This window comes from Typopeltis vanoorti, chromosome 7 (genome assembly GCF_054136105.1).
Source record: "Typopeltis vanoorti isolate ZY-2024b chromosome 7, IOZ_Tvanoo_1.0, whole genome shotgun sequence".
NCBI lineage: Eukaryota > Metazoa > Arthropoda > Arachnida > Uropygi > Thelyphonidae > Typopeltis > Typopeltis vanoorti.
This window is the reverse complement of record NC_143555.1, coordinates 37,150,757-37,172,284: the sequence shown is the minus strand read 5'-3', so window position 1 is coordinate 37,172,284 and position 21,528 is coordinate 37,150,757. Positions and strand designations below refer to the sequence as shown.

At 35.3% G+C, this 21,528-nt stretch overlaps 1 protein-coding gene across 2 annotated transcripts in view; it reads left to right on the top strand.

The window, feature by feature from the left end:
- Nucleotides 1–21,528, top strand: part of LOC150104592 (ADP-ribose glycohydrolase MACROD1-like) — a 123,042-nt gene that overhangs the window by 47,496 nt on the left and 54,018 nt on the right. For both annotated transcript variants that reach the window (XM_090395802.1, XM_090395800.1), the window contains exons 4-5: nt 3,576–3,704; nt 9,301–9,417. In XM_090395802.1, the coding sequence (XP_090251928.1) occupies nt 3,576–3,704; nt 9,301–9,417 (246 nt within the window). The remainder of the gene's footprint in view (nt 1–3,575; nt 3,705–9,300; nt 9,418–21,528) is intronic.

Sequence of the window (21,528 nt, the reverse complement as noted above, 5' to 3'; positions counted from 1 at the left end):
TGAGCGTGGTTAGTAGTTGGATGGGATCAATCATTCGATGCTATTGGCACACTCTCCCTCGATGAGTCTTTGGACTCCCTGGAGGTGTCACATAATAATAATAATATGTTCAGCTCCTGAGCAAAGGTTTTTCATAATTTTTTTAAAAGTACAGTATCAAAGCATCTCTTGTGCCAGAGTTAAGTTTGTGATCATTTATCACTCTTGAAGCATTTTAAGTTTTCAAAGAAAAACATAATTCTGCTATTTGACTATACAACAATAATTGATATGTGCTGTTGTTCCATTTAATAGTTTTGGTGAATTTTATAGGCTCTTTTCTTGAATAGTTATTTTTCTTCTGCATCCAATGAATTCTCATTGGGTGCAGAAGAAAAAAAAAAAAAAATTTGACAAGTAACAACATGTGGAACTTTTTGGCATTAAGGGCTTTTGTGCCTGCTCTCTAATGACAACCAACAGTTCAGAAAAGATACAAATATCTTTTCTGAAAAAGAAACTATTTTTCATTGCTGAAATAATAAAAGCCAACCTACTAAAAAAAAAAAACCTTCACTAAAAAAAACCCTTAGCCTGTTTGTTGTCAGATGAGGGTTAATCAAATTGTAACATTTAGAAATTATGTTTAATTAAAATCTTTATCATTATTTTTATATAATATTGACCATCTCTATCACCCTTTCAAAATTTAGCCATTGTATTTTTTGAAACACAGATATACGCAAAAGACAAAAATGCCACATTTGTCACCCATGTATCCGCTCACTTTCCTTTTCTCCCTTCAGGTGAGGCATTATTTCAACACATATGGCAGCAGTTAGTGGAATTTTTTTTTTTTTTTTTTTTTTTTTTTTTTTTTTTTGGGCTGGAACAAGAGATGGGAAATGTCTTTCTGTAAATATGAGGGTTTGGTCACTGGATGATGGATGTCCCATTTTAGTTGTTGTCAGGAAACCATACTTGGTAAGAGTCATTGAAACTTACCGTATATTATCGCATATAATGCAAAACATTTATGGTAAAAAATACTACTTAAAGTTAGGGGTTTGCATTATATGCAGATCCTAAAAAATATAACATCTTATTAGACTTGCACACACAATATATACTGCTTAATGCTTATGCAACCAAATCTACTTGACCCCCTCGCATTCGGCGACCGAGCGCGCAGTGTATCTGCGCATAAATCTACTTACATTACTGGCATTATGCGCAGATACGTGCTCCATCGCCGAATGATAGAGCACAGTAAGATAGATAGAGCAAGTTAGATATATCGGTTTAACCACAGTTCATTTTAAATATTATTCATTAAACAAACCTAGCCTGAAAATGAGCCAACAGAAATGTAAACGTTCATCTTTTGAAGCAGGATTTAAGGGTTGCAGAAGAACATAATAACATGTTGCTATGAGAGAATTTGGTGTAGCAGAGAGTAATATTAGACTTTGGCGTAAGCAAAAAGACAGTCTTGAAAAAATCCCCAATACGAAACGTGCCCATCGTGGAGATGTAGCATCCTTTCCAGAACTCGAAGAAGAGCTAAATGAATGGATTTTGATGCAACAACAAGATGGCATTATAGTAACAAGAAATGCAATTCGTTTTCGAGCTTACAACTCAAGAATGGTAAATTCAAGGACACACCAGGTATTTCATTTTTTCTTGCTTCGCCTGGGTAGTGCAACAGATTTATGGAACGCAAAGCATTAACATTACGACACCAAACAAAAATTGCACAGAAGTTACCAAAGCAGCTTGAAGAAAAAGTGCAGTCCTTCCATAAATTTATCATAAAATTACGGACGTGTCACAGATATGAACTTTCCCAAATTGGCAATATGGATGAGATGTCCATGTACTTTGATATGCCTGGGAATCGAACAGTAAACTCAGTTGGTGAAAAGGGTGTCTTCGTAAAAACAATGGGACATGAAAAAACGCATTTTACAGGTTGTTCTAGCATGCATGGCAGACAGAACCAAATTAAAGCCAACAGTGATATTTAAAAGGAAGAAAATTCTGAAGCATATGAAATTTCCACCAGGTGTAATTGTTCGTGCCAATTAGAAAGGTTGGATGGATGAAGAAGGTGTACAATTGTGGCTGGATCAAGTATGGAACATATGTCCAGGTAGCTTGTATGTCAACAAAGCATGCTAGTCTGGGATATGTTCCGGGTGCATTTAACAGAGGCAAGTAAAGAGAAAGCACGTGAGCTACATACAGACCTAGCAGTCATACCGGGTGGTCTAACTTCCATTTTGCAGCTACTTGATGTCAGCTTGAATAAGCCATTTAAAGATCACTTATGGGAAAAATGGAGAGAATGGATGTCATCTGGGTTGGTGAAGATGACAAAGGGTGGGAATTTTCAGAAACCTGAGATCACCCTAGTCACCAGCTGGGTTAAAGAAACATGGGATTCGATACTATCTGAAATGATTCAAAGCTCATTTCTTAAATGTGGAATAAGTAATTCAATGGATGGATCCGAAGATCACGTCATATACAAAAGCGAGGATGACGCACAACAAAATGGAGAGTACGAACACAATGACGACAACTGCTACACTGATGACGCAATCCCTACAGATGAATTTATAAATGAAATGTTTGATGACTCAAAAGATGAAGAAGAATTTAAAGGATTTTGACATTTTGTTTTAAAATAAATATTTCTTTCGTTAATTCGTATTGTATTTTGACATTTTGTTTTAAAATAAATATTTCTTTCGTTAATTCATCTTGTATTTTGACATTTTGTTTTAAAATAAATATTTCTTTCGTTAATTTGTCTTGTATTTTGACATTTTGTTTTAAAATAAATATTTCTTTCGTTAATTCGTATTGTATTATTTATAATGTTATGGAACAAGATTAACAGATCGCATTATACTTGGGCATGGCATTTTAGGGCTAGTTTTCAAACAAAATTTCTAGTTCGCATTATATGCAATAATATACGGTAATCCCATAATGGTCTAGTATGCATAGTATCCAACAAAGTATCCCTATTTACTGGACTTCATTTGTGCTGTACAGGATGATCCAGCACAAATGGCTGGTAGAGACTGTATGTTATGTCTCCTGCCTATTATTGGTTTGGTTTACAGAAGTAAATAGTTTGTTATCATCGTTAAGTGTTGTGAAATTAAATACTATAACTTTTTTTTTCCATTCTTCCATAGCATATTTGCCTTGCCATCACAAATTGTATCCTGTGGTACCTGCAGTCACAATAATAGGATACGGCCGACACTTGCATTATTTAAATTGTGGCCTTACTGCTTTAACAGGTTTTCACCAGATTTGACAACTTTGTGTTTCATCTAACTTTGCTTTTTTGATCTACCAAATGTAATAAACTTCAGATCAACAAATGAAATTCTAAAGTTTCAAGGAATTCTTTAAAATAAGAATTATGGATCTCATTGTTCGATTGCCAAATAGTTATCACAGCAGTATATTTGCAGTCTCAAAAATCAAAACAAACTGTGATCATAGCCTCATATATATATGTTTTTGAATTCATAAATATTGTTTCATATTTACACTAAATGTTTTTATTACAGAAAGTGAAGCATTCAGCAGCAATGCACAACTGAACAACAAAGTATCCCTATTTGTTGGTGATATTACGTGTTTGGAAATTGATGCAATTGTTAATGCAGCAAACAATTCACTTATGGGTGGTGGAGGAGGTAAGTATCTAACTTTTTAACAATAATAACTTCTGAGAGAGTCAATGGATGAGTTATTATTTATATATTTTATAAGTTTGGCTAATCTCTTATACTTTCTAATTAATGTTATATTACTGTTCTGAATTAACTTTCATCATGTTTGAAGAGATTTTAATTTGAGTATAAGGTTGACTTTCTGATTTTTGCATGTATTCTTGGATGCTCTTTTTTTAAATAAGATAACACTTCTTTAGTGTTACACCATGATCAGCATTTATTTCAGTAAATTATGGAGGCTACAACTGTGTTAGAAATAACTTTAATTCGTTCTCTGATGATGTTATCAATAAGATATGGCTTTGATGCAGTTTTTTTTTTTTTTTCCCAACTCAGGCTGATAGAATAACAAATCATTGTCACTTTGGCGTAGTGTTTGAAATGTAATATAGCTTGTGTGTGTGTGTACTCAGATGATGACCTTACTATGAAAGTCAAAATATCAGGAAATTAAAGTAATTATTCCTAAGACAGTTGTAGTGTCCCTAATTTACCAAAATGCATGATATTTATCGTAACTATATAGAAAGACCATTCTTATTTAATTTTTATATTTCCCCTTTTCTTTTATCTTTCCCCTCTCTCTCTCTCATAGCACTGTAACTTAATATCTGTTAGTCTGGTTGTAAATCGTCAGATTCCTTTTGTGTTTATTGTCATTCTTTTCTAGGTTTTTTTATTTTTTGCTTTTGATTATTATTTTAATTTTAATCAAAAGTCACAAATTTCCATCCTATCTTTGCTCATGTAGGATTTCAGTGGAACATGCTATGGGAAGATGTCAATTAAGCAAGAAGTCTCTGCATTCTTTCCATGTGGCAGTCCAATATTTTAAGAAAGTTTTTAAAATAGTTTTTTCATTAATAAAAAAAATGGTGTTATGAAGTTCTGATGTGATAGATATTGGTAATTAAAGTATCTGTTCTCATTTTCATAGCATCCATATGCTACCATTGCAAGTGCTCTGTGGAGCACTTGTACATCATTTTGAAAGTGTTCTGTGGAGCTTCAAAATGATGTGCAACTTGTTTGAGGAGCAATTATGTCAAGATCAATTATGCTTATCTGACCAGATGGGTTGGATGGTTGAAGTAGTCAAATAATAGCATATTGCTATATTTCAAATAAGAGCTAAGGAGAGTCAAGAAAAAAAAATTAGGTGCAAAAAAAATTTAGAAGAAAATTAATATGTATAGTAACCGAAAGATAATTATATTAATAATAACAATCTGTTTTTGTGTAAGCACTAGTAACTTGAGTTGACTGAATTAACATGCTTAAGCCAAACAGGAACAAACTGTTTTGTGCTTTCTGTTTGCACATATCAGGTGAACATATCATGAATTGGTACATGTCCTTTCTGTTGATTCAAATTGCTTAGAGATTGATAGGAAATAATGCATTGCTTTCAGGATATAACCAGTAATTGAGAGAATTTCCACATTTGATAGTACATTAAATTGGTTAAGGGTAGAAAGAATTACATATGAACTAGTGTTCTGGGGATATGAATCATGTATGCATGAGTTTCAAGTAAAAAAGAAATACCCAATAATTTAATGGATTTCTATATGTGCATGGTACAGTAAACTACTATAATATGAAGTGATTTACGCATGATTCCTCTAATCTGTTGCCCGGAATCACATGCAAATTTTATTATGACAGTAAGTGAACAGAAAGCCTATAAGAGGAAGGATTTATAATGCCAAGGAAGGAAGGATTCTCATCTTCCTTCCTTGGCATTATAAAGAATCTCCTATACTGTGCACATATCATTTCTTTCCAATCCTCAAGACCTTGTGCTTAAAACTCAGAATACATGAAACCCAGCTCTCAGATCCATAAGTTAAAACTGGTTTGACACTGTCTTGTATACAGCTAATTTAGTGTTCCGACTAATTTCTCTCTTATTCCATATGAATTTATTCAATTGACTTCCCACCATACCAGCTTTGCTGATTCTGTTGTCTATTTCTATATTTAATTTACCATCTTCAGTAAAAACCATGCCTAAGTAGCTGAAATGTTTTACTTGTTCAACAGGTTCCCCGTTCCAAACACAGTTGACATTTTCTACGATTCTACCTATTTTCATTTTCTTTGTCTTTTGAATGTTGACCTTCATACCATATCTATTACAACAGTTATTCAATTTAGTCAGAGAATCTTGCAGACTTGTAGCGGATTTATTTAGAAGTATAACATCATCCGCATAAAGCAAAGAGCTGACATTAACATCTCCAATTCTGATATCATATTTAATACCACTTTCCTTTATAATGTGATCCATATAGATAATGAATAACAGAGGAGATAATGTACATCCTTTTCTCACACCAGATTTAACATTAAACCATCTTCCAGTACTTCCTTCAATTCTAACTGCTGACTTACAACTCAAATAAAGACTAAGTATTGCTTGATATCGACACCATATAACTGTAGCGTATTGAATAGCTTCTCTCTTGGCACCTTGTCATATGCCTTTTCCATATCGACAAAAATTAAATCCAGATCTTTATTATATTCCCATGCTTTCTCAACTATTTATCATAAAGTGAAGATCTGATCCTGACTGCCTCTATTTGGCCTGAATCCAGCTTGTTCTTCACCAAGCTTTTCTTCCACAATTCTTCACAACCGTTTCTCAAGTATACTTGCATAGATCTTACCAGGAACACTCAGTAGAGAAATACCTCTGTAATTCTCACGTTCAGTTTTATTTCCTTTTTTATATATTAGAACTCTACTCCAATCATCAAGAATTCGTCCCTCTGTTCAGGCTTTCTGCACGATGCATTGCAGCCACTGTAACATGTTTATACCACCATACTTCACCATTTCTGGTCGAATATCATCTACTCCTGTGCCTTTCCACATTTCAAGCCTTTGATGGCTTTTTCTACTTCAAGTATGGATATGTATTCCTGACTGTATGCCTGTTGAATGTTTTTTACCACTGTGCTATCATTGGTTTTTTCATTTAGCAATTTTTCGAAGTAATGACTCCATTCTTCAAGGATATCTTTTTCTCCTGTTTTCATGTCACTTTTATTATCTCAACTCCTTTTACAGCACTCTTTCCTCCATTTCTAAGCTTCGTCAACAACCTCCAGAATGTCTTACCACCTTCTTGATATTTATTTTTTATGTTCTTGCCAAAGTCCTCCCATGACTTTTGTTTAGCTAGTTTTACACAGTTTTGCTTTCTTACATTTGTCTCTGTATTCTATAAGATCACAAGCTGACTCATTTGCAGGAACTTTTGATATGCTTTCTTCTTTTCCTTCACTGCCTCTTTAACTTCCTGTGTCCACCATGGAGTTCTGATTTTTCTATCCTTGCAGACAATCTCACCACGTGCCTCTCTGGCTGAATCAATCAGGGTTTTCTTTAGAACTTGCCACTAAATCTTGAAGGTTTGATTCCTGTTCTCAAATGCTTTCATTTTTTCTTCAATAATCTTTGTGTATTTTAGTCTACAGTTCACATCTGAGAGCTGCTCAACTTTTATTTGCTTTAAAACTTTCTTACATGTTATTCTTTTCAATATGAAATTCAATTTAATCCTGCTCAAGACTAAATAGTGATCGCTTCCAATTTCAAATCCTCTGTACACTCTGGTGTCCTGCACCAGGGAGAAAGCATCACTATCAGCAATAACTTATAGTCAGTGAGACTTTTCTTATTCCTTGCCTCTTCTCTCCATGTGAATTTGTGCACATTTTTATGTTGGAACATGGTGTTAGTAATAACCAGTCCATGTCCTGAGCAGAAATCCAACAGGTATTTGCAATTATTATTAGCTTTGCTCTTTTCTCCAAATTTTCCCAAAATATTTTTGTATGTCTGACAATCATTGCCTACTCTGCTATTTAGATCCTCAACAAGGACCAATTTTTCATTGTGTCAGTTGCTTTTTCTAAAGCCTCAAAAAATTCCTCTGCTTCTACCTTATGAGAACCTTCTAGGCGCCATGGGCAGAAATAAGTCTCATTGTGTAGTTCCCCATTCTGATATTTGCCCACATCACTCTACTTAAAATTGCCTGCCATTCAAGAAGATTAGCCTTGTATTTAGTGTTGAATACTATGGCTACTCCTTTTCCTTAATTGTCATTTCCTGAATATAACATTTTGTATTTATTGCTCAGAAAGGTCTCACCAGTTTTTGTCCTTTTTGTTTCAGTCACCTCTATTATGTCGATCTGTTACTTATCTAATTCCTCAGCTGGCTCCATTTCTTTGCCATTCAGGCTTGTTAAGTTGATGTCGTTATGTTGATACCGTGAGTGCCGTTCTTTAACTCTTGTGATGTTGAGTTGGGATCTGCTTTCAGATTTGTTCGAGTAGCTGACTTTTCACTGTTCACACTGGTTCCCTGGCGAAAACAACTGGGGACCTTGTTTAACCGGGCAACGCCCCAGCCGGCGTGAAATTTTGTCATGTTGTACCATCATTTTGTATATTGGTTTAAGTCAATAAGATTACAATTTGGTCGGCTAAATCCCAAATTGCCAGCTCATCATTGTTCGTTCAGTATCCAGATAGATACCCAATAGGGTGCACCAAGAGAAGGTGAGATTTGGCATTAGGTCAGAAGCCCTGGTCGGTTCTCCACATATCTCTAAAGGCTATGTAGTGGTTTTTTTCTCAGTTATACAGCTTTGACCCTTAAGCACCCCATGTTGGGATTTTATTAGCAATGAAAATCTTTGCTAATTCTTTGATCCTATTTTTGGATATTACTGGTAATAAAGTAATAAAAATTTAAAAAAAATGATGATTAATAAGTCATCATTATGTTTTTCATGAGATCTGCATTTTGAAATCTATTGAGTTACCAGTGACTATTTGACTTTTCACTGGAAAATTAAACACACGCACAAAAATAAATAAATAAGAAAGCATAATAACACTCATTGTGTAAATCTTTTAAAGAGATATGTGTAAGACATGTATATGAAGTGAATAATGGTTAATCAGACCACAGTCAAATGTTAAAATAATTGCCAACCCCTACCTTAAAGGGACCTCAGAATGAATAGCACAAATTCTATTACATGCTTAATTTGTCTACTATTTTTAAGCCTACATTCTTCGCTTTCCTTTTTGTAGGATAAATTATCTCCCCTCTTCTTGCCCAGTGTATATCAAATATCTTGTTTTTGTCAATTGTTACTTTGGTTTGGATAGTGGGCCACTCTGCATAGAGCAAAATCCAAGAATGCCAAGGTTTACCAAATACTTGGAATCTGATAAATCTAGCCTTGTTTACCATACTGAGTTTGTTGAAATTTTAGAAAAATTAAAATGTTAAAAAAAAATAAAAAATGTATTATTTTATTTTTAAAAACAGAAATGGTTAAGCAGGCTGCTGGATCGGGAATGCACAGCCTAGCATAAATATATCTAAAATTATTTTTTTTTTTTAACCGCGTCTTCAAATCCCATCCCATTTATGAAGTACTACAGAATGTTTGTGTTGCTTTATATTTATGATTGAATTTAAACATAATTTTAAATAGTTATTTTGCACTACTTGCTTACATTAGTTGATGGTGCAATACACCGTGGTGCTGGTAGCATGTTGAAAGCTGAATGTTCCACTCTTGGAGGCTGTGAAACAGGAAATGCTAAAATTACTGGTGGATATCGCTTGCCTGCAAAGTGTAAGTATTTTGTGTGATTTATTTTGTTTTGATACATTTATTATTATTATCATTTAGAGATCCAGGCAGTTAGGGACACACGGAGGGAGGCCACGTACTACATGCACCAGCTATCATACTTATTCTTCAATTCATTCACACTGCTTGCACTCATAACATCCAATGGCAATCCATTCCAATCACACACCACCCTATGAAAGAAAAATTTAGTCCTCACCCCCTTCTTAGTGGCATTCATTCTTAGCTTCCAAGGATGCCTTCTTGTTCTTTCCCCACTATCCATAAATTGCAAAAATTCCATCAACTGAAATCTTGTATGACCCTTTCAGAAGTTTGTAAGTCTCAATCATATCACCCCCTCTTATTCCTGTTTGCTAGTGTCTGCAGTCTACAAATTCTCAGTCTGTCTTCATAATCAGTATTCCACAATCCTGATATCATTTTTAATACTCTTCTTTGCACTCTCTCTCTCTCTACTATATCAGAATCACAACGGAAACCAGACCTGTGCATAATAGTCCGAGTGAGGTCTTATCAAGCCCTTGTAAAGAGGCAAAATTACATCCTCATCTTTGCATGTAAATGTTCGTTTCAGCATTGCAATTATCTTTTGAGTTTTTCGAGTTGTATTTGCAATCTTTGCTGCATGGCCCTCGAACTTCAACTTCCTATCTACTAACAGTCAAAGATCCCTAGTGTCATCAGTTTCTTCAAGCATAATCCCACCAATATAATTCGACATTGGATATATGCAGAAGTGAATGAGTTTACATTTACTGACATCCATTTTCCCATGCCCACAATTCCAACCTATTCAAATCATTCTGCAAGTACTGCATATCAGCAGCATTCCTGATTATCCTACCTATCTTTTCATCATCAGCAAATAGATCTATGTCGCTTGTCAAATCCTTCCAAGTAACATTAATGTACACATTGAATAAAGTGGTCCAAGCATGATCCTTGTGGTACACTACTGATTACCTTAAATCTTATAGACTCACATCCTCTGTATAACATTTTGATATCTGTCAGTCAGCCAAGCTCTTAGCCATGCTAATATTCTATAACCCAAACCCTATTCTCTGATTTATGCAACAGTCTACCATGCTGCTTTCTATCAAATGCCTTAGCAAAATCCAAAAGTATCATGTTGTATCCATTCTCCTTGCCTAGTTAAATGGTAACATTGTTACAGAATGTGAGAAAGTTGCTAAAATATGACCTTCCTTCAGTAAACCCATGTCGCTCATTGCAAAGTAGAGATTCACTGTCAACCCATTTCTGAATGCGAGCCCTAACCAATTTTTATAAAATCCTCACCAGCACTCCTGAGATACTAATTTGTGGATAATTGGATATATCGGTCTTTTGCACCACCATTGTGCAATGGAATTACTATACGTTCTTTCCATTCCTGTGGAATCTTGCATGTTCTGAGACTCGTATTAAACAGCCTGGTCAAGGGAATAGCCAATTCAGCTGAACACTCTTTTAGCACACTTGCTGATATCCTATCAGTCCCTATTGTGAATTCTTATTCAGTTTATGCAACGGCTCTAATACCGCAGGTGTATGAGGATGAGTTATTTGTGCAACATTACTGCATGATCGTTGTCTTGGAGGCAGTATAGTAACGGCTTTAACTGAAATGCCCTAAAATCAAATGTAAAACTCTTTGACCTCTTGTTCCTTCTGTCACATGCTGCTTGAGGAAGTTGCCCTGCAACAGTTCAATAAATTCATTTTCATTCTTATGAGATATTATTGCTACCCAATCAATATTTGGATAATTAAAATCTCCCATTATGATTGCTCTTTTCATGCTCATTTACTGGCATAATTCACAAAACAGCTCCATCAAAAGCTGAATGAAGTTTAACTATTTTATATTTCTTTTTTTTCCAGTCTTGTCAAATAATTTTTTTTTTTTTTTTTTTTTCAAATTTTAATTCTTTAATATTATAAATCATTACATTCAATTTACAGTTATGGCAACCATAAGGGATATCAAGATACCATTATAACAAATTTGGTATTTCATTTAAAAATACTTCTTTCTAAACTTGATATGTCCATATTTAAATGATAGTTTATTATAACTAGCAGCTTATAAATTAATACAACCGAAGCATAGCATACCTTGAATATGCTCCTGAACTGGCACTTGCAACTTATCTGTACTCTGTATTATACTTAATTGGCACACATGGAACCAAGACCACATACAGCTGGTTCGAGGAAAAAAAATTTTAAAAATTGCTAAGTCTCTAACATCGGGTTGGTGTCTGTAATGGAAGTCATCAATGGTTAGCATCTTCAACACCTAGAGAACTGTCAGCCAGTGTGTGGCCACTAATATACATTCTCCAAGTCAAGGTCTGCAGCCAATCTCCTTGCCTATATCAACCACTTCCGAACACCTGCCATGGAAAGGTTTGGAGAACCATTTGTTGTTAGACTTGACATTTCCAAGGCATCAAATAGGCATTGATACTAGATCAACAGGTGTCTGTTACCACAATTATTTCATTATCCAGTCTCAGAACACATGCAGTTAACAAACAAAATATACTGGTACAGGTGATAAAAACATGGCCTTAGTTACCTCACTCATTATCAAACTAAATTCATTATCATTCACTATGCTGGCTACGTTTACCACCTACTCTGGCATAGATTTTCATGATAGATCATTTTCACTAGTGTGAGACTATTATCCTGTTTATTGGAAGGGTTGCTGGAATAGCATGTTTATTTCTACAACAGGGTTCGCAGATTATCTTACCCACACATGGTGTTGATATCATTTTTACAATTTTTCATTGGTGAAATTTAAAAAAAAAATGAATTGCAGAGGAAATTCAAAAATCTGTTCATACAATAATCATAGATTACTTGAATAGAAGGAATTAGTACCATTGAAGAAAGTTTCAGTAGCTTGCTTTCAGCATTTGATATAAATGCAAGGAAGAGACCTTAAACTAAAAAATAAATTAATAAAACCTGTGAGCATCAAGTACCTTTTGTTATAAATTCCTAAGATTTGATAGCAAGTCTAGTAAACAAACACGTAAGCATATTCCATTACATCTGATATAATTCCAGCTTATTTTAAATGAGGTCCAAATTGATTGGATAATCAGGAACAAACACTTCAGAGGCATAAAAAAAAAGCATTCTAAACATTGTGACCTCAAAGGAATTTTCATATGTATTAAAAACTAAGTTGAATCAGAAGATGTGTCTAAGCAATAAACAAAAAAGAAAGAAGAGCAAGAAATTCTGAAAATATTAAAATTAGAAGAAAAAGGACACCCCTTCGCACAGGATTAGATGGAAGAAACCCAATGCAATGCGCTATATAGAAGTTGTTATAGGTCAGAAAGATTATTTTTAGAGTCAGTACTGCCTATGAATCATTCTTTTAACCTTAACAAGTATGGCTGCACTAATTTGCCAAAAATCTGGGAGACTGTTATCTTAAGATTAATTCTTTTTTTTTTTTTTTTTTTTTTTTTTTACAAGATTAGAGGGTGCCAAATTAAGAATTAGGTCTTTAGATCTCTTGTCTGTTATAGTTTGAATTGTTTCTTACTCATTGTCACATGCAAACTGTAACATGTTGTTGTTTTGCTCTGAAGATGCTGATTTGAAATCCAGTGAAACATTTATAATTTAGCTTTTGGTGTTGTAATACCATTAAAATAAGTTATGAGTGACTTCCAGCACCTAAGTTTGTATATTGATTGATGATCCTCCATGAATATGATGTTGCATACAAAGTGTGACACTTAAGTGAGTTGCAAGTGAAATGGGGCAGACAATTGAACAGGTTAGCCTTCCACAAACAGTGCCATGATAATAACACAATCCTGCTTTTTTCAGATTCAAAGAAAAGTTTCATTCAGCTAAGGCACGTTGTATATACAGATAGGCAAGTATAGTTCTACATAAAAAGATTGCTGCTACTTGCATAGAGCTTACTAAGTTAAACAGCATTATCATGGCTCTACATAAAAAACTATTTAATATTTTAAATCCTGAACTTTGGACCGTCCTATTACACATCTCCAAAGTTTCGTCAAAAAAAATTCACATAAGTCAAAAAGCAGGCACTTGAAGAAATTTGAAATTCTGCAATAATGCCAACATACTATGATCTAACCTCAACTTCATCGAGATACATGGTTATAAATCTATCATTACAGATGCTTACAGAATAAGCTACAAATGCTCTCAGTCGAGGTCATAACTTCGCTATTATTCATGCCGGCTAGGGTGTTGCCTGGTTAAACAAGGCCCCCGTTGTTTTCGCCAGGGAACCAGGGCGAACAGCGAAAAGTCAGCTACTGGAACAAATCTGAAAACAAACCCCAACTCAACATCACCAGAGTTAAAGATCGGTACTATCAACATAAGAAGCCTGAATGGCAAAGAAATGGAGCTAGCTGAGGAATTAGATAAGTACCAGATCAACATAATAGGGGTGACTGAAACAAAAAAGACAAAAACTGGTGAGATCTTTCTGAGCAATAAATACAAAATGTTATATTCAGGCAAAGACAATCAAGGAAAAGAAGGAGTAGCCATAGTATTCAACACAAAATACGAGGCTAATCTTCTTGAATGGCAGTCAGTCTCAAGTAGAGTAATGTGGGCAAATATGAGAATGGGGAACGGGACAATGAGACTTATTTGTGCCTATGGTCCCACAGAAGGTTCCACTAAGGTAGAAGTGGAGGAATTTTTTGAGGCTTTAGAAAAAGCAACTGACACAATGAAAAATGAAAAGTTGGTTCTTGTTGGAGATCTAAATAGCAGAGTAGGAAATGATTGTGAGACATACAAAAATATTTTGGGAAAATTTATGGCAAATATCTGTTGGATTTCTGCTCAGGACATGGACTAGTTATTACTAACACCATGTTCCAACATAAAAATGTGCAAAAATTCACATGGAGAGAAGAGGCTAGGAATAGGAAAAGTCTCATTGACTATGTTATTGTTGATAGTGATGTTTTCTCCCTTGTGCAGGACACCAGAGTGTACAGAGGATTTGAAATTGGAAGTGATCACTATTTAGTCTTGAGCAGGATAAAATTGAATTTCATATTGAAAAGAATAACATGTAAGAAAGTTTTAAAGAGAATAAAAGTTGAGCAGCTCTCAGATGTGAGCTGTAGACTAAAATACACAAAGATTATTGAAGAAAAAATGAAAGAGTTTGAGAACATGAATCAAACCTTGGAGATTCAGTGGCAAACTCTGAAGAAAACATTGATTGATTCTGCCAGAGAAGCATGTGGTGAAGTTGTCTTAAGGATAAAAAAATCAGAACTCTCTGGTGGACACAGGAAGTTAAAGAGGCAGTGAAGGAAAAGAAGAAATCATACCAAAACTTCCTGTCAAATAAGTCAGCTTGTGCTCTTAGAGAATATAGAGACAAATGCAAGAATGCTAAACACTGTGTAAAATTAGCTAAACAAAAGTCATGGGAGGACTTTGGCAAGAATATAGAAAATAAATATCAAGAAGGTGGCAAAATATTCTGAAGGTTGTTGAAGAAACTTAAGAATGGAGGAAAGAGTGCTATAAAAGGAATTAGAGATGATAAAGGTGACATGAAAACAGGAGAAAAAATATCCTTGAAGTATGGAGTAATGACTTTGAAAAACTGCTAAATGAAACAAGCAGTGATGACAGCACAGTGGTAAAAAACACTGACCAGGCATGCAGACAGGAATACATATCCATACTTGAAGTAGAAAAAGTCATCAAAGGCTTGAAATGTGGAAAGGCAGCAGGAGTAGATGATATTCGACCAGAAATGCTGAAGTATAGTGGTATAAAAGTCTTACAGTGGCTACACTGCATAGTTCAGAAAGCCTGGACAGAGGGACGAATTCCCGATGATTGGAGTAGAGCTCTCATAGTACCCATATATAAAAAGGGAAATAAAACTGAATGTGAGAATTACAGAGGTATTTCCCTACTGAGTGTTCCTGGCAAGATCTATGCAAGTATACTTGAGAAACAGTTGAGAAGAATTGTGGAAGAAAAGCTTGGTGAAGAACAAGCTGGATTCAGGCCAAATAGAGGCTGTCAGGATCAGATCTTCACTTTATGACAAATAGTCGAGAAAGCATGGGAATATAACAAAGATCTGTATTTAAGTTTTGTCGATCTGGAAAAGGCATATGACAAGGTGCCAAGAGAGAAGCTATTCAATACTCTTCAGTTATATGGTGTCAATGGGGCATTATATCAAGCAATACTTAGTCTTTATTTGAGTTGTAAGTCAGCAGTTAGAATTGAAGGAAGTACAGGAAGATAGTTTAATGTTAAATCTGGTGTGAGACAAGGATGTACATTATCCCCTCTGTTATTCATTATCTATATGGATCACATTATGAAGGAAAGTGATATTAAACATGATATCAAAATTGGAGATGTTAATGTCAGCTCTTTGCTTTATGCGGATGATGTTATACTTCTAAATAAATCCGCTACAAGTCTGCAAGATTCTCTGACCTAATTGAATAGCTGTTATAATAGATATGGTATGAAGGTCAGCAATAAAAAGACAAAGACAATGAAAATAGGCAGAATCATTGAAAACGTCAACTGTGTTGTGAATGGAAAACCTGTTGAACAAGTAAAACATTTCAGCTATTTAGGCACGATTTTTACTGAAGATGGTAAATTAAATATAGAAATAGACAACAGATTCAGCAAAGCTGGTATGGTCGGAAGTCAATTGAATAAATTCATATGGAATAAGAGAGAAATTAGTCCGAACACTAAATTAGCTGTATACAAGACAGTTTTCAAACCAGTTTTAACTTATGGATCTGAGAGCTGGGTCAGAAGTAAAACACTTGACCAAAGAATAGAGACCACAGATATGAGAGTCCTGAGAAAGATTATAGGCGTGAACAGATGGCATCATTGCCAGTATCATATTAAAAACGAGGATATTAGGAAAGAACTTGGCATTGTCGGCATCCAAGAATGTGTTAGCAGAGCTAATCTCAGGTGGTATGGTCACTTGAACAGAATGGGCGAGGAAAGATTAGCAAAACAAGTGTTCTCTGCCAGGTTGGCAGTTAAACGACCCAGAGGAAGACCAAGATATAGGTGGATTGATACGGTACAAAGTGCTTTAGATGATAGAAATATAAGATCTGATAGTGGGGGTGCTTAAGGGTCAAAGCTGTATAACTGAGAGGACACCTCCACATAGCCTTTAAAGGAATGCGGAGAACCGACCAGGGCTTCTGACCTAATGTCCAATCCTCACCTTCTCGTGGTGCACCCTGTTGGGTATCTACTTTGATACTGAACGAACGAGGATGGGCTGGCAATTTGGGATTTAGCCGACCAAATTGTATTCTTATTGGTTAAACCAAAATAAAAAATGATGGTACAACATGACAAAATTTCATGCCGGCTGGGGTGTCGCCCGGTTAAACAAGGCCCCCGTTGTTTTCGCCAGGGAACCAGGGCGAACAGCGAAAAGTCAGCTACTGGAACAAATCTGAAAACAAACCCCAACTCAACATCACCAGAGTTAAAGATCGGTACTATCAACGTAAGAAGCCTGAATGGCAAAGAAATGGAGCTAGCTGAGGAATTAGATAAGTACCAGATCGACATAATAGGGGTGACTGAAACAAAAAAGACCAAAACTGGTGAGATCTTTCTGAGCAATAAATACAAAATGTTATATTCAGGCAATAACAATCAAGGAAAAGAAGGAGTAGCCATAGTATTCAACACAAAATACGAGGCTAATCTTCTTGAATGGCAGTCAGTCTCAAGTAGAGTAATGTGGGCAAATATGAGAATGGGGAACTGGACAATGAGACTTATTTGTGCCTATGGTCCCACAGAAGGTTCTACTAAGGTAGAAGTGGAGGAATTTTTTGAGGCTTTAGAAAAAGCAACTGACACAATGAAAAAGGAAAAGTTGGTCCTTGTTGGGGATCTAAATAGTAGAGTAGGAAATGATTGTGAGACATACAAAAATATTTTGGGAAAATTTGGAGAAAAGAGCAAAGCTAATAATAATGGCAAATATCTGTTGGATTTCTGCTCAGGACATGGACTGGTTATTACTAACACCATGTTCCAACATAAAAATGTGCACAAATTCACATGGAGAGAAGAGGCTAGGAATAAGAAAAGTCTCATTGACTATGTTATTGTTGATAGTGATGTTTTCTCCCTGGTGCAGGACACCAGAGTGTACAGAGGATTTGAAATTGGAAGTGATCACTATTTAGTCTTGAGCAGGATAAAATTGAATTTCATATTGAAAAGAATAACATGTAAGAAAGTTTTAAAGCGAATAAAAGTTGAGCAGCTCTCAGATGTAAACTGTAGACTAAAATACAGAAATATTATTGAAAAGAAAATGAAAGAGTTTGAGAACAGGAATCAAACCTTGGAGATTCAGTGGCAAACTCTGAAGGAAACATTGATTGATTCTGCCAGAGAGGCATGTGGTGAGGTTGTGTGCAAAGATAAAAAAATCAGAACTCCCTGGTGAACACAGGAAGTTAAAGAGGCAGTGAAGGAAAAGAAGAAAGCATATCAAAAGTTCCTGGCAAATAAGTCAGCTTTTACTCTTACAGAATACAGAGACAAATGTAAGAAAGCTAAACAGTGTGTAAAACTAGCTAAACAAAAGTCATGGGAGGACTTTGGCAAGAATATAGAAAATAAATATCAAGAAGGTGGCAAAATATTCTGGAGGTTGTTGAAGAAGCTTAGGAATGGAGGAAAGAGTGCTGTAAAAGGAATTAGAGATGATAAAGGTGAAATGAAAACAGGAGAAAAAGATATCCTTGAAGTATGGAGGAATTACTTTGAAAAACTGCTAAATGAAACAAGCAGTGATGACAGCACAGTGATAAAAAACACTGACCAGGCATGCAGTCAGGAATACATATCTATACTTGAAGTAGAAAAAGCCATCAAAGGCTTGAAATGTGGAAAGGCAGCAGGAGTAGATGATATTCGACCAGAAATGCTGAAGTATGGTGGTATAAGAGTCTTACAGTGGTTGCACTGCATAGTTCAGAAAGCCTGGACAGAGGGACGAATTCCCGATGATTGGAGTAGAGCTCTCATAGTACCCATATATAAAAAGGGAAATAAAACTGAATGTGAGAATTACAGAGGTATTTCCCTACTGAGTGTTCCTGGCAAGATCTATGCAAGTATACTTGAGAAACGGTTGAGAAGAATTGTGGAAGAAAAGCTTGGTGAAGAACAAGCTGGATTCAGGCCAAATAGAGGCTGTCAGGATCAGATCTTCACTTTACGACAAATAGTCGAGAAAGCATGGGAATATAACAAAGATCTGTATTTAAGTTTTGTCGATTTGGAAAAGGCATATGACAAGGTGCCAAGAGAGAATCTATTCAATACGCTGCAGTTATATGGTGTCAATGGCCCATTATATCAAGCAATACTTAGTCTTTATTTGAGTTGTGAGTCAGCAGTTAGAATTGAAGGAAGTACAGGAAGATGGTTTAATGTTAAATCTGGTGTGAGACAAGGATGTACATTATCCCCTCTGTTATTCATTATCTATATGGATCACATTATGAAGGAATGTGGTATTAAACCTGATATCAAAATTGGAGATGTTAATGTCAGCTCTTTGCTTTATGCGGATGATGTTATACTTCTAAATAAATCTGCTACAAGTCTGCAAGATTCTCTGACTAAATTGAATAGCTGTTGTAATAGATATGGTATGAAGGTCAGCAATAAAAAGACAAAGACAATGAAAATAGGCAGAATCATTGAAAATGTCAACTGTGTTGTGAATGGAGAACCTGTGGAACAAGTAAAACATTTCAGCTACTTAGGCACAATTTTTACTGAAGATGGTAAGCTAAATATAGAAATAGACAACAGAATCAGCAAAGCTGGTATCGTGGGAAGTCAATTGAATAAATTCATATGGAATAAGAAAGAAATTAGTCGGAACACTAAATTAGCTGTATACAAGACTGTGTTCAAACCAATTTTAACTTATGGATCTGAGAGCTGGGTCAGAAGTAAAACACTTGACCAAAGACTAGAGACCGCAGATATGAGAGTCCTGAGAAAGATTAGAGGCGTGAACAGATGGCATCAATGGCAATATCATATTAAAAATGAGGATATTAGGAAAGAACTTGACATTGTCAGCATCCAGGAATGCGTTAGCAGAGCTAATCTCAGATGGTATGGTCACTTAAATAGAATGGGAGAGGAAAGATTAGCAAAACAAGTGTTCTCTGCCAGGTTGGCAGGAAAACGACCCAGAGGAAGACCAAGATATAGGTGGATTGATACGGTACAAAGTGCCTTAGACGATAGAAATATAAGATCTGATAATGTTGGAGTGTTGACAAGTAACAGACTGATTTGGAGGAAAATTGTAGATAGGAAATTAATAATGATGTAATTTTTTTCAGGTAGTACTATCATATGTTGTAGTACTATCATATCAGTACACCCCTTGAGGGTAAATTGCAGGAATTTGATGATGATGATGATGATGATGAGTTCCGAAACTGGAAATTACAATGGGCATGAATTGGGGCATCTGCGGTCTTCCACCTTCAATAGATAATAATGTTTGTTTAGATATAGCAAACACCCTGAACAAATCTAAACCACCTAAAAGTAACATACTGCAGAATGAAATAACTGCTTTAAAAAAGTTATATAAGAATAAAAATATTGTGATTACTAATGATGATAAGGGTAACAATACAATTATCTTGAATCAAGAGGATTACAACAAAAACATGCAGACATGACAATTCTATTTACCAAATCATAGATGATCAAGACCCCCCCCACACACACACACACACTATGTCTGAAAAGAAAAAAGTTAAGTCAGTTATTGAAAACAGTGACTTCTTGGCCCAAAGAAATCAACAAAATAAAACTTGTTCATATTTATGGAATACCTAAAATCCACAAATTTATTATTTCCCTGTTTCCTATAGCAGATAGTATAGACAGTCCCATTTATCACCTTATACAACAGTTGGTTAAGTCATTCCCCACCCCAATTCTACTTTTATAAAAAAAATTCTTCTCATTTTAAATCACTGGTTAAAAATCACATCCTTAAAAATTCAGACAATGGTTAGTTTCCATGGTTCACTTCCTTATTTACTAATGTATAGCCCCCCTCCCCCCCAATATCTTTGAATTATCCAAATTTACTCTGTATTCAAGTTACTTAACATGGCAAGGAAAAAACCTACAAAACCCATTGTGGTATCATGTTACCACAATGGATTCCCCCCCTCTCTAGCTGACTTTTATAACAAAATACTTACCACAGCCACCTACAAACGATTAGTCTAGTTATGCTTGTTTTTGATATGTTTGCCATTTGGTCCCATGGACAACACACTTTGGATTCTATTATAAATTACCTGAACAGCCAACATCCAAAAAATTCCTTCACAGTAGAGAAAGAAGCTAATAATTGTTTGCCTTTTCTTGACACACTAGTCACTTGCCTTTCAGATAGTTCACTATCTTTTTTCCATTTTTAGAAAGCCAACACACAAAGGAAGATATATACATAAACAATCACATCATCCATCCCAGCAGTATAATATTCTAAAAACAATTGCACAGACCTAGGGCTATTTCTTCTGATGATGCAGCTCTTTCTTTGCCATACTTTTCTGGCCGGCTACAGCTCCTACAAAATACGAAGGTGGTCTGCAAACTTCTCAACCTAACAATGAAAAAATGAATTTATAATCTCAAAATTATTTTTATTTTTCAACATAATCTCCCTTAAACATATTTATTCTAGCGATGCTCCAGCACCATTATCCCATCCCTGTGGTGGTTCTCAGTAAGATCTGCAAAATACCCCTCTACAGCTGCAATCACCTCTTGATTCAAAGAAAAATGCTGACCAGCGAGGAAGAGTTTCAGTTTTGAAGAGATGGAAGTCAGAGGGAGCCAAATCTGGGGAATAGGGTAGATGTTCCAACAATTCATAGTGCAGATCCCTTAATTTTGCCGTTGCCAAAACACCTTTGTGGGCAGGTGCTTTGTCCTGATGAAAGA